The sequence below is a fragment of the Dendrobates tinctorius genome, unplaced genomic scaffold (genome assembly GCF_039654945.1).
Source record: "Dendrobates tinctorius isolate UK_male_01 unplaced genomic scaffold, ASM3965494v1 ptg000035l, whole genome shotgun sequence".
Classification (NCBI taxonomy): Eukaryota; Metazoa; Chordata; class Amphibia; order Anura; family Dendrobatidae; genus Dendrobates; species Dendrobates tinctorius.
The window spans coordinates 67383141-67397949 of NW_027361703.1; the positions used below are offsets into that span (position 1 = coordinate 67383141).

Genomic DNA, 14809 nt, shown 5'->3' on the forward strand with positions numbered 1-14809 from the left:
AAATTATAGCTCTCAAAATGTGGTGATGCAAAAACTATTTTTACAATAAAAAGCGTCTTTTAGCGTATGACAGCTGCCAAACATAAAAACCAGCCATAAATAGTAAATCAAACCACCCGTTATCACCCCCTTAGTTAGGAAAAAATAATAAAATTAAAAAAACGTATTTCCATTTTCCCGCTAGGGTTAGGGCTGAGATTAGGTTTAGGGGTGTGTTGGAGTTAGAATTGGGGGGTTTCCACTGTTTGGGCACATCAGGTGCTCTCCAAACTCAACATGGCGTCTGATCTCAATTCCAGCCAATTCTGTGTTGAAAAAGTCAAATGGTGCTCCTTCCCTTCCAAGCTCTGCTATGCGCCCAAACAGTGTTTTACCCCCACATATGGGGTATCAGCCTACCCAGGACAAATTGCAAAACAACTTTTGGGGTCCAATTTCTCCTGTTGCCATTGGGAAAATAAAAAAATTGGGGACTAAAAGATCATGTTTGTGGAAAAAATGATTTTTTTTTTTTATTTTCATGCCCGGGCGTTATAAACTTCTGTGAAGCCCTTGGGGGTTCAAAGTGCTCACCACACATCTAGATAAGTTCCTTAGGGGGTCTAGATTCCAAAATGGGGTCACTTGTGGGGGGTTTCCACTGTTTAGGTACATCAGGGGCTCTCCAAAGGCAACCTGACACCCGCAGACCATTCCATCAAAGTCTGCATTCCAAAACGTCACTACTTTCCTTCCGAGCCTTGACGTGCGCCCATACAGTAGTTTTCTCCCACATACGGGGTATCAGCGTACTCGGGACAAATTGGACAACTTTTGGGGTCCAATTTCTCCTGTTACCCTTGGGAAAATAAAAAAATTGGGGACTAAAAGATCATGTTTGTGGAAAAAATGATTTTTTTTATTTTCACGCCTGGGCGTTATAAACTTCTGTGAAGCCCTTGGGGGTTCAAAGTTCTCATGACACATCTAGATAAGTTCCTTGGGGGATCTAGTTTCCAAATTGGTGTCATTTGTGGGGGGTTTCCACTGTTTTGGCACATCAGGGACTTTCTAAACGCGACATGGTGTCCGATCTCAATTGCAGCCATAAAAGTCAAATGGCGCTGCTTCCCTTCCGAGCTCTGTCATGCACCCAAATAGTGGTTTACCCCCACATATGGGGTATCAGCGTACTCAGGACAAATTGCACAATAACTGTTGGGGTCCTGTTACCCTTGGAAAAATTGAGGGTGAAAAGATCATTTTTGTGGAAAAAATTATTTTTTAATTGTACGGCTGTACGTTAAACTTCTGTCAAGCCCTTGGAGGTTCAAAGTTCTCACCACATATCTAGATAAGTTCCTTGGGGGGTCTAGTTTCAAAAATGGGTCACTTGTGGGGGGTTTCCACTGTTTAGGCACATCAGGGGCTCTCCAAATGTGACATGGCATCCGATCTGAATTCCAGCCAATTTTGCATTGAAAAAGTCAAACGGCGCTCCTTCCCTTCTGAGCTCTGCCATGCACGGAAACAGTGGTTCCCCCCCACATATCAGATATCAGCGTACTCAGGAGAAATTGCACAATAACTTTTGCAGTCCAATTTTTCCTGTTACCCTTGGTAAAATAAAAAAATTGGACCTGAAGTAATTTTTTTGTGAAAAAATTAAATGTTCACTTATTTTTTTTTTTTTTTTTTACACATTCAAAAAATTCCTGTGAAGCACCTGAAGGGTTAATAAACTTCTTGAATGTGGTTTTTAGCACCTTTAGGCTGAGTTCACACGTGGCGTTTTTTTCGCGTTTCCGCGGCGGTTTTAACTGCGCGATTTTGCTGAGAAAACGCGAAAAATAAGCATCCCATGCATTCCTATGTGATTCCGTAATGCTGTGCTAATGCTGCGGTTTTTACCGTGGCGGAATCGCTTCGCGGTAAAAAACGCAGCATGCTCATTAATTTGCGGAATCGCGGCAATCCCGCACCCATAGGAATGCATTGTTCCGCTTACTTTCCGCATGTGGCTGTGCACACCATGCGGAAAGTAAGCAGAACAATTGCGGATGGTACCCACGGTCCGGAGGAGAGGAGACTGTCCTCCGGGCTTTGGGCACCATATCCCTGTAAAAAATAGAATTTTAAAATAAAAAATATTGTTATTCTCACCCTCCGACGTCCCGCGCAGTCTTCCCGCCTCTCTCCACGCTCCCGTTCCCAGTAATCCTTTGCGAAAATGCCCGCGATGGCGTCCGTTCTCGCAGGATCGCGAAGTCTCGCGGTCATTCGCGCGACGTCATCGCGAATTACCGCGAGACGTCGCGATCCCGCGAGAACTGACGTCATCGCAGGCATTTTCGCAAAGGATTACTGGGAACGCCTGCGCGGGACGTCGGAAGGTAAGAATAACACCATTTTTTATTTTTTTTTTTTTACATTCTATCTTTTACTACTGATGCCGCATAGGCGGCCTCAGTAGTAAAAAGTTGGTCACACTCGTCAAACACTATGTTTGACGAGTGTGACCAACCTGTCAATCAGTTCTCCAAGCGATGCTCCAGATCGCTTGGAAAACGCTAGCATTCTGCAAGCTAAATACGCTTGCAAAATGCTAGTTTTTCCGCGGGAAAATCGCGGGAATTTAAAATGCTATTTTCCCGCGGAATGAAATTCTGGAATTTCCGCGAGAGTTCCGGTACGTGTGCACATAGCCTTAGGGGTGCAGTTTTTAGAATGGTGTCACTTTTCGGTATTTTCTATCATTATAGACCCCTCAAAGTGACTTCAAATGTGATGTGGGCCGTAAAAATAAAATGGTGTTGTAGAAATGAGAAATCGCTGGTCAACTTTTAACCCTTGTAACTTCCTAACAAAAAAAAAAGTTTGGTTCCAAAATTGTGCTGATGTAAAGTAAACATGTGAAATGTTACTTAAGTTTTTGTGTGCCATATCTCTGTGATTTAAGTGCATAAAAACGCAAAGTTGGAAAATCGCGAAATTTTAAAAATTTTCGCCAAATTTCCATTTTTTTCACAAATAAACGCAAGTTATTTGAATGAAATTTTACCACTAACATGAAGTACAATATGTCACGAGAAAACAATGTCAGAATCACCGGGATCCATGGAAGCATTTCAGAGTTAATACTTCATAAAGGGACAGTGGTCAGAATTGTAAAAATTGGCCCGGTCATGAATGTGCAAACCACCCTTGGGGGGGGGGGGGGGTAAAGGAGTTAAAATTGGATGAAGGGTTTAAGCCCCCGTCACACATAACGATCTTGCTAGCGAGATTGCTGCTGAGTCACAAGTTTTGTGACGCAACAGCGATCTCACCAGCGAGATCGCTGTGTGTGACACTTAACAGTGACTGGCCCCCCTGCTTGGTATCGCTGATCGTCCTGGAATGGCCAGGACATTTTTTTTTTTGATCACTGGTCTCCCGCTGGCCAGCATGCATCGCTGCATGTGGCAGGAGGGAGACCAGCGAGCTGGTAACCAAGGTAAACATCGGGTTTCTAAGTGCCGCGCGCCTCTTAGAAACCTAATGTGTACCTTGGTTACCAGCTCCCTGCACCAGCGCGCTGGTAACTAAAGGTACACAGTGGGTAACTAAGCAACGTGCGTCGCTTGTTACCCGCGTGTCGCTGTCCTGATCGCTGGTGAAGCTGCCTGTTTGACAGCTCACCAGCCATCCTGACAAGGTTATATCGTTGTCGGGATCGCTGGTGAGTCGCTATGTGTGACGGGGCCCTTAGGAGTTTCAGCTCCTTAACATGTGCCACCCTGTTTTTAAAGGGACCAAAAGTAATTGGACAGATTAAATTGTTTATAAAATGTTCATTTCTAGTAATTGGTTGAAAACCCTTTTTTGGCAATGACTGCCTGAAGTCTTGAACTCATGGACATCACCAGACGCTGTTTTCTCCTTTTTGATGCTCTGCCAGGCCTTCACTGCGGTGATTTTCAGTTACTGTTTGTTTGTGTGCCTTTCTGTCTGAAGTTTACTCTTTTAGCAAGTGAAATGCATGCTCAATTGGGTTGAGATCAGGTGACTGACTTGACCATTCAAGAATACTCCATTTCTTTGCTTTAATAAACTCCTGGGTTGCTTTGGCTTTATGTTTTGGGTCATTGTCCATCTGTAGTATGAAACGACGACCAATCAGTTTGGCTGCATTTGGCTGGATCTGAGCACACAGTATGGATCTGAGCACACAGTATGGCTCTGAATACCTCAGAATTCATTCGGCTGCTTCTGTCCTGTGTCACATCATCAATAAACACTAGAGACCCAGTGCCACTGGCAGCCATGCATGCCCAAGCCATCACACTGCCTCCACCGTGTTTTACAGATGATGTGGTATGCTTTGGATCATGAGCTGTACCACGCCTTTGCCATACTTTTCTCTTTCCATCATTCTGGTAGAGGTTGATCTTGGTTTCATCTGTCCAAAAAATGTTCTTCCAGAACTGTGCTGGCTTTTTTAGATGTTTTTTAGCAAAGTCCAGTCTAGCCTTTTTATTCTTGATGCTTATGAGTGACTTGCACCGTGCAATGAACCCTCTGTATTTACTTTCATGCAGTCTTCTCTTTATGGTAGATTTGGATATTGATACGCCTACCTCCTGGAGAGTGTTGTTCACTTGGTTGGCTGTTGTGAAGGGGTTTCTCTTCACCATGGAGATTATTCTACGATCATCCACCACTGTTGTCTTCCGTGGGCGCCCAGGTCTTTTTGCATTGAGTTCACCAGTGCTTTCTTTCTCAGGATGTACCAAACTGTAGATTTTGCCACTCCTAATGTTGTAGCAATTTCTCGGATGGGTTTTTTCTGTTTTTGCAGCTTGAGGATGGCTTGTTTCACCTGCATGGAGAGCTCCTTTGACCACATGTTTCCTTCACAGCAAAACCTTCCAAATGTAATCACCACTCCTAAAATCAACTCCAGGCCTTTTATCTGCTTGAGAATGACATAACGAAGGGATTGCCCACACCCGTCCATGAAATAGCCTTGGAATCAATTGTCCAATTACTTTTGGTCCCTTTAAAAACAGGGTGGCACATGTTAAGGAGCTGAAACTCCTAAACCCTTCATCCAATTTTAATGTGGATACCCTCAAATGAAAGCTGAAAGTCTGAACTTCAACTGCATCTGAATTGTTATGTTTAAAATTCATTGTGGTAATGTCTAGAACCAAAATTAGAAAAATGTTGTCTCTGTCCAAATATATATGGACCTAACTAAGTTATCTGTGTACACAAATCCCCAAAGTTTTTCATAGGCCCATTTTTCCTTTTTGTAATTTTTAAAATTGTAAAAAAGGATTTTTTTGTTTTTGTAGCAAATAAAAATAAATGTGTGGTCTTTACTTTTAAGCCCTTAAGAGATCATTTCAATTTAAGCTTGCTTAACTGTTCACAATAGAGGTAGTTTTGACCAGGGGTGCCCAAACTTTTACTTGCCACTGTAGCTAACCTGGAATTTAGCTTATGGACAAACGAGAAATGTTGCCAGGATTGCCTAATAATATTGTAAAAGGCCTTCTATTCTCAGATACTTAACAAACAAATCACTGATTAAACAAAGTTTTATTTCTAGTGTAACCATTGCCAAGAAATGGAGAAGGCTTGCCACACCACACCCATAGTATGGGAATATTAGCCAATACTTACAAAACAGACCTTGGTGTGAGACGTGTAGCAGATATTGCAAGCTGTAAAAACAGATGTACAGTTTGGTCATCTTGAAGCATACTACAGCCACCCAGATAAGGGGGGGGGATATATTGCACCTACTTGGTGAATCAATCAGCTGGGGTTCATTGTCACTTTCCTAAAATATGGAAAGGCAAGGATTCAGTGCTACCACCATAGAGCCACTGATTCAGTGACCGGAAATAAGTTTTCTATAAATGATGTGAATAATAACTGTACCTACTACACACAGCAGCAACTAAAGAGCGCTAACTATTAAGTTTCTGCTTGCCATCCTTGATGCTAAAGGTCACCATACACCTTATATTAACCCCTTTCTGACATCAGAAGTACTATCCCGACCATGGCACCCGGGCCCCTATGCCCATGGACGGGATAGTACGTCTAGCGCGATCAGCGGCGCCCACGTGGTGAGCGCCGCTGATCGCGGCCGGGTGTCAGCTGATTATCACAGCTGACACCCGGCACTATGTGTCAGGGGTGGTCACGGACCGCCCTCGACACGTTAACCCCTTGAACACCGTGATCAAACACGATCACGGTGTACCGGGGGTTAAAGGGAAGTATCGGCAGGGAGGGAGCTCCCTCCGTGCTTCCCTGAGCCCCCCCACAGCAGCGCAATGTGCAGCGCTGCTGCGGGGGTCTCTTTCCCTGCAGGTCCCCGGATCCAAGATGGGGACCTTCAGGGGCCTGCAGGGAGCTGGCTTCCTCAGTGCCTGCAAAGCGAGGAAGTCTGCACACTGCCTGTGACAGATCGCTGATCTGTCAGTGATCTGTGATGTGACAGATCAGCGATCTGTCACAGGACAGTGATGTCCCCCCTGGGACAACCTAATAAAGTAAAAAAAAAGTGTAAAAATAATTTAAAAAAAAAAAAGTCGCTAAATTAAAAAAAAAATCCCTAATTCATTTTTTGGAAATGGGGAAAAAAAAAAATAAATAAAAGTACACATTTGTTATCGCCGCGTCCGTAACGACCTGCCCTATAAAACTGTCCCATTAATTAACCCCTTTAGCGAACCCCTTTAAAAATTAAAAAAACGAAGCAAAAAATGATTTATCATACCGCCAAACAAAAAGTGCAATAACGCGCGATCAAAAAGACGCATATAAATATCCATGGTACCGCTGAAAACGTCATCTTGTCCCGCAAAAAAACGAGCCGCCACACAGCATCATCATCAGCGAAAAAATAAAGTTATAGCTCACAGAATAAAGCGATGCAAAAATAATTATTTTCTATATAAAATTGTTCATTGCATAAAACCGACAAAACATTAAAAAAAATGACATTAAGGAGGTATCGCTGTAACCGTATTGACCCGAAGAATAAAACCGCTTTATCAATTTTACCGCACGCGGAACGGTGTAAACGCACCCCCCCAAAAGAAATTCATGAAACGCTGGTTTTTGTTCATTCTGCGTCCGAAAAATCGGAATAAAAAGCTATCAAAAAATATCACGTGCCCGAACATGATACCAATAAAAACGTCAACTTGTCTCGCAAAAAATAAGACCTCACATGACTCGGGTCAAAATATGGAAAAATTATAGCTCTCAATATGTGGTGATGCAAAAACTATTTTTACAATAAAAAGCGGCTTTTAGCGTGCGACAGCTGCCAAACATAAAACCCGCCATAAATAGTAACTCAAACCCCCCCGTTATCACCCCCTTAGGGAAAAATAATAAAATTTAAAAAATGTTTTTATTTCCATTTTCCCATTAGGGTTAGGGCTGAGATTAGGGTTAGGGGTGTGTTGGGGTTAGGGTTGGAGTTATAATTGGGGGGTTTCCACTGTTTGGGCACATCAGGTGCTCTCCAAATGCAACATGGCATCTGATCTCAATTCCAGCCAATTATGCGTTGAAAAAGTCAAATGGTGCTCCTTCCCTTCTAAGCTCTGCCATGCGCCCAAACAGTGGTTCCCCCCCACATATCGGGTATCAGCGTACTCAGGACAAATTGCACAATAACTTTTGCAGTCCAATTTCTCCTGTTACCCTTGGTAAAATAAAAAAATTGAACCTGAATTATTTTTTTTGTGAAAAAAAAAGTTAAATGTGTTTTTTTTTTTTTTTTTTTTTTTTTTAAATATTCAAAAAATTCCTGTGAAGCACCTGAAGGGTTAATAAACTTCTTGAATGTGGTTTTGAGCACCTTAAGGGGTGCAGTTTTTAGAATGGTGTCACTTTTGGGTATTTTCTATCATATAGACCCCTCAAAGTGACTTCAAATGTGATGTGGTCCGTAAAAATAAAATGGTGGTGTAAAAATGAGAAATTGCTGGTCAACTTTTAACCCTGATAACTTCCTAACGAAAAAAAATTTTTGGTTCCAAAATTGTGCTGATGTAAAGTAAACATGCGGGAAATGTTATTTATTTCGTTTTTTGTGTGCCACATCTCTGTGATTTAAGGGCATAAAAATTCAAAGTTGGAAAATTGCAAAATTTTCTAAAAAAATTTCCGTTTTTTTCTTAAATAAACGTAAGTTATATGAATGAAATTTTACCACTAACATGAAGTACAATATGTCACGAGAAAACAATGTCAGAATCACCGGGATCCATGGAAGCGTTCCAGAGTTATTACCTCATAAAGGGACAGTGGTCAGAATTGTAAAAATTGGCCCGGTCATGAACGTGCAAACCACCCTTGGGGGTGAAGGGGTTAAAGCCATCCGAACCTGCTGATCTATAGGGTTTGTCCAGTCTTGTGATGAAAGTCTGCATTCATTCTGTGACTACAAACTTCTGAATAGTTATAGCTTGTGCTCCCACACTGTTTAGATTCTCTGATGTCAGGGACATCTGACAGTCACGTGACCACAAGTGTGCAATTTGCATAAATGCAGTCATGTGCCAACTAGTCATGCATGGCCTCACTCAATGCAAGTGAACTGAGCAATGTTGACCACGTCTAGTCGGAATGTGGCTGGAAGTATGCATATAGCCTATTTATGGTCACATGACTGACTGGTCTCGCTGGCAGAATGACAACCAGACAACCCGTTTAACATGTTTGGGGGGCCTCCTGACTTTCCTCAATGCATTGTATTTCCAGCTTCACTAATCTCAATTGTGGAGAGTTTGATATCAGTACAAAAATATCTCTATATCTTCATATCCTTTATTTAAAAAAATTATACGGTATATCATTTTTATATATTTTTGTTTTCCTGTAATCATAAAATGTACTCGCTTTCTTTTTTTATGTAGGCTTTAAAGATGCATTGTTTTACGATTAAACTTATTTATTTGACTTTTTTTTTTTCTTGTAGTATGCCTACTATAGGTTATCTATTTCATTACATCATAAAATTATTTCTGGCAGAATATTGTTTTTAACCATCTGAAAATAATAAAAGAATCAAAATGAATTAATTGTCAATCAAATAGAAAAGTGAGCCTCATATTAGGAGAGTTGCTTGTAATTTTATTTTTTTTACCAGATTTCCATTTCTCTCTTTGGAACAGGAAAAGTGGTCACCAAAGAAAAAATTCAGGAAGCCAAAGAGGTATATAGAGAGCACTTCCAGGATGATGTCTTTAATGAGACTGGGTGGAATTACATCCTTGAGGTGAGACATGGTTATATCCTTCTAGCTTTATGTAGCAAAGTTCTCAGATGAAAGCTGCACGGGACTCCGCTGACCCCTAGACTTAATTACCATGTAGCAAAATAATGCCGATTTTATTACATCCAATATTTATGATCAGAATGTGATGAGGGGTCCAGAAACCCAACTCCATAGCCTGTCAATAGGGGGCAGGTCAATGAGGGATCAGTGACCTGCCATAAGGAAGAATATTTAAGCAGAGCACTAACAGGGTGGATTTGATTTAAATCTAACTGATTTAAATCATGATTTAAATCACTAGTCAGTAAGGCTTGATTTAAATCAGTGATTTAAATCAAAGTTTCTACCTAAACTAGTTCTTGCTACTTTAACATGCAAGTAGATGAAGATTTTTAGAATCACTTTTTATATTACTTTTTTCTCCCCAGTTTAATGGGTTAATCATTCATATTTGGACACCACTGTTCTGTTGTACTTAGGAAGGAGAAAAATAATCCTGACCTTAATAACAATTTAAATAGATTTATTCAACTGAAACAATAACAACATTACAGCATAAGTTATTTGCTTAAACAAACATCCATGTTTTGTTAACTAATTTGGCTAAACAAAATATATATATATTTTAAGAAACTTAGACTGTCAGCCCAGCCGACACATGAAAGACTTAAATACTACTGTCCCTGCTGTCCTCTGTAGCTCACTTGTCATCATCTTCATCATCATCTTCTTCTTCTTTGTTCCTATTCATAATCTGGAAAAGAAAAACAAGCTTTCCTGCTTTATTGGGTCCCAACCGATTTCTCAATTTAGAATGAATGAGTCCAAAGGAAGAGAATATTCTTTCAACGCCTGCAGAAGAAGCTACTGCTGTTAAAAGTGAAATCATTACTTGAACAGTCTCTAAATCCAAGCGCTTAAGTGACTTCCACCAGTTTACTGGTGTGACCTTCCTTAAAATATCTTCAGCAAACATATATTTCTTGAATGGTTCCCCCTTAGCTCTGAAGTTTATTATAATTGGCATTAAAGATGGATGATTGGATACCCATGTCATAGCTAACTCCTCTTCCTCAGCACTTAGGTTTTGACCCTGATATTGGATATTGACAATATTTGCCAAAAAATGAGCTGGAGTCAGTGCTTGTCCCATTCGTTTGTTTACTGCTTGTAATTTAATTCTGTCCATGTGTAGTTCTGTTTTTAAGTGTTCACTCAGTTCCTTCCAAATTTCAACAGCATCCGCAATAAAACAGCTATTTTTCTGTATTTTGTTTAAAGCTTGAGAGATGGGTTTCAGGATGCTCAGCATATGTTCAACATTTCTCTTAAGCCCAATGTTGAGGATTTTGGCCGTGACAGTGCCATCTATTTTATCTCGATTTTCTTCACAAAGTGTCATCAGAATAGGCCAGTTTTTGATATACTGCTCAAAACAGTCCACCACAGAGTTCCATCTAACATCTTGTGGGAGCGTTAGCTTGGTTCCACCCATCCTTTTCAGAGCTGCTGCAGCAAAATGATTATTACGGAAGTATTTAGCAATTTCAACAACATTAGCCTTTATTTCTGGAACACTTAAGTCTTTGGCTAAGAGGTGCAGCAAATGAGCACTGCAACCATATGTTATTAGCAGCTTTGTATTCCCTCCCTGCTCTTCTAAATCTCTTCTCATCTTGGATACGTTTGCAGCATTGTCAGTGACCAAACTGCGTACTAGACATTTGAATTTTTGTTCACATGTCGTTATAGCTTTTACTGCCTCTTCTTGTAAGTATTCTGCTGTGTGTGCATTTCCTGACGTATCAGTTGTTTGTGCAAGGAAGACTTTACCTTCTTCTGTTGTTATACAAGCACATACAATAGGATCATTGTGGACATTACTCCACCCATCAATACTTAGGTTAACAATTTTACCCTCCAGAGCTGTTGCACATTGCTCCATTTCTCTGTCATACACTTGATCCAGCAGTTTCCCTGCAACATCAGCTCTGCTGGGTGGACTGTATCCTGGTCTCAGTGACTGAACCATATTAATGAAATGTGGGTTCTCAGTCAGACGGAAAGAAGAGTTCGTTGCATAAATAAACTGGGCAATTTTTTCATCAATCAACTCTTTTTCTAATCTGCTAGTTCTTATCACAAACCTATCTATGGTGGTTCCAGGAGGTAAAGGTTTTTTCTTCCTTTTGGGTGATGGTGATATCTGGCTGTGGGTTCTGATGATGATGATGCTGCTGCTGCTAATGAAGCACTATCTTGGATGGATAACTCTGAAACTGTAGAACAGGATGATGGTGATCTTGGAGGTGGATAGTTTCCAGAATCCATGAATTCCCCTAAACAAAAAAAGTCAATGCTGTTATTTTATTGTTTATACAATTTCTGCTTATTGTACACAACACATCACTGCCCCTGCCCCAAAAGGAATATTTGTTTTTCTTCATAACTGTACCAAATGACAGTAACATGCAGTAATAATAAGAAATATAATTTTTCTCACACATGACAGTTCAGTCTTTAGAAATAGGATTCAATAAAAATGTTTACCAACCTGAAGATCCTGCCTGTTCAGAAGTGTTTCTTTGGTCATCTTCATCACCGCACTTCTCATGATGTTGCCTCATTCGCGCCACCAGGCCTTGCATCTTTGTTGCATCGTTTGCATTTTGCACGCATGCCTGCCTTACCGATAGGCGAAGGAGCTTCATTAAAATATTCCCAAACTGGGTCTCTTTTACGGCCTGCTGCCATTATAAGGAAAGAATGCAATAAACCTCAGATCGTACACACAAACAGATCCAGACTTGTCTGTCTGTGGCTATGCTGCAGTATTGTGCTCAAAGTTTCACTTTCATTTTCTTGTCTGCTTGCCCTTCCTCCTCCTCACACTTAGATTCACATTCTTCTTGTGTTGTGCAGATCTATTCCACTCCAAACAATTAGAAACATATTGTCTAACTTCTTGGACTTGGCACTGAAGGGGTTGATTCTGTATTCATAGGTTTGTAGAACAATAGGATTAAGGTCTTTTTCTCAACTCTGTTCATGTTGTAACATTTTTGCCGTGAAGAAGAGGCTGGGACCTCTGCGAAGTCAAATTCAGTTTTGAGAACTGCGTAAGTAAAGCGAGCGTCTGATAATATAGGAGAGAAACTGCCCACTAATCCTACAGAAACCTCTGGAAGAGCATGGCATTGTGAATGTTACACATATACAGCCTTTATTCTACTGAGTTAAACAACTCAGCTTTATCTCATGATGGAAGAACCTTTGGATGGTAAAATATTTTCCTCAAAAAGCGGTTTATTGAAAAAAATCCGATTTAAATCAAAAAAATCCGATTTTAAATAAAAAAAATCCGTTTTTTTTTTTTTTTTTGTTTTTTTTTTTTAAACATTGATTTTTATCCACCCTGGCACTACATAAAGCCACCCCGAAGCACGAGCATATCATTAACTGAAAACTACAAATAGATTAAACAACAACCACAAGATGGATTTAATCACTCCAGGTATCACTTTAATCAGTATAACAACGCCAACCTGACACTGTGTGTAGTTTACTGAGCACAGTCCTGCTGACAGGTTCTCTATAAGACATGCAGAGCTCATATATATGCACTAATCTTCCTAACATTATCAAGACACCAAACAGCTGATTGTATGAGGACTTTCACAGAGAAGTGATTAGCATTTTTGTACTTTTTTTTTTTTTTTTTTTTAATGCGGGGGTTTGGTGGGAGAAGAAAGCACGTGACAATCGGGAAGTAACTATTCTTACTGGATGGCAATGTTGCGCCTCTCTTCGGGTGCTCGGCTTTTCATATTGCTGCTGCACATAAAGCTGGGGGCATTTTTGGGGAGTTGACACTAGATCACAAGAGGGAAAGAGTTGGGAAGTATTGCTACTTTTGTTTTACAAATGTTGGCAGCTGTCAGATCCACTATGCCCGACAACCCAGCAGCATTCACTTATGTATCGTTAAATTCATTGCCTAACCAGCCCTGTATAATGCAATTCAGTTAAGTTAATGCTTTTAAAAAGCATTTATAATTTCCTCGTTTCCTATACTAGTGAGGGCTTTGACTAGTCGCTGGTGCGTTTGTTGCCCAGAAATAGTCGGCCCTCTTTCCATGTTATCACTCCCCTGTGGATGTGATAATTTGCACTATCCGGCCTCTTGCCAGCTCATGCAAGTCTAGGTGTACGCTTCCTGGCTTCAGAGACGCATTGACGCTGCTGAAATGAGAGGCGAGCATGCACTAGATTTGCAAGAGCTGGCAAGAGGCCGGATAGTGCAAATTATCACACCCACAGGGGCGTGATAACATGGAAAGAGGGCTGACTAGTCCTGGGCAACAAACGCACCAGCGACTAGTCAAAGCCCTCACTAGTATAGGAAGCTGGATCATGTAAATGCTATTTTAAAGCATTAATTTAACTGAATTCAGTTACACAGGGCTGGTTAGGCAGAGAATTTAATGATACATGGTGGGAGGGCATGGGGGGACCTGACAGGATCCCTTTATAGTTAGATGAGCCCTTTAAGGCTATATGCACACGCTGCGGAATGCTCTGCGGATTTGGCTGCGCGGATTTTGTAAAATCCGCAGGTAAATCTGCAGGTCAAGACCTGCGGATTTCTCTGCGGTTTTTCATCTCCACAATGGAGGAGATGGCAAACCGCAGCGGAATCTGCAGAAAGAACTGACATGTCAATTCTTTGTGCGGTTTTGAAACCGCAGCAAATCCGCACGGAAAATTCCGCACCGTCTGCACTGCGGTTTTTTTTTTTTTCCCCCCCATGGGTTAGAATGCTACTGTACACCACAGCAAAAACTGCTGCGGATCCACAGCAGAATCCGCAGCGTGTGCACACACCCGTAGGCTGTTTGGTTACTCTAGGTCCATTTTACATTTATAATTTTCATCTTGTCAGCTAGTCCATTAGCTATTAGTGTATTGTGTTTAATATATTTATAGATCCTAGGACAATAATGAAGTGTTATATATAAATTAGTAGGAAAACAAGTGCAAGCGGATGACAGATTATTTTCCTGAATAGGAGAATAAATCTCATTGGGACCTGTTCTGCGGCACTGATGGTAAAAAAAGGAATTCTCACTACATGGACCGTGCAAGTGTGATCTGTTAGGAAGCTGGCACGTAAACTCTGGCACCCAGTGCTATCTGTGGGATTGGCATTTTCCAGCATTCTAGAGCAAGAACACGATGTGAAGGACAGATGGATGATTGTGCTTTATTTCCCTGGGCTATTGCTTTGTGTAGATTATTGAATCTTTCTTTCCTTTTCATATGTAATCTTTATTGTACCCTTTTTTTATGCTTTTATAGAAATATGATGGCCATCTGCCAATTGAAGTTAAGGCTGTGCCTGAAGGTAGTGTCATTCCCCGAGGGAATGTACTGTTCACGGTAGAAAATACAGATCCTGAATGCTTCTGGCTTACAAACTGGATAGAGGTTTGTGTTGGTGCTGTAAATACTCCCTTTGTACTGTGTATATGTGTG

General features: G+C 40.9%; 1 protein-coding gene across 1 annotated transcript in view; it reads left to right on the plus strand.

Annotated features, from left to right (window-relative positions):
* NAMPT (nicotinamide phosphoribosyltransferase) overlaps positions 1-14809 on the plus strand; it is a 125039-nt gene that overhangs the window by 32749 nt on the left and 77481 nt on the right. Inside the window, exons 3-4 of the mRNA XM_073573585.1 lie at positions 9171-9274; positions 14633-14761. Coding sequence (XP_073429686.1) covers positions 9171-9274; positions 14633-14761 — 233 coding nt within the window. The remainder of the gene's footprint in view (positions 1-9170; positions 9275-14632; positions 14762-14809) is intronic.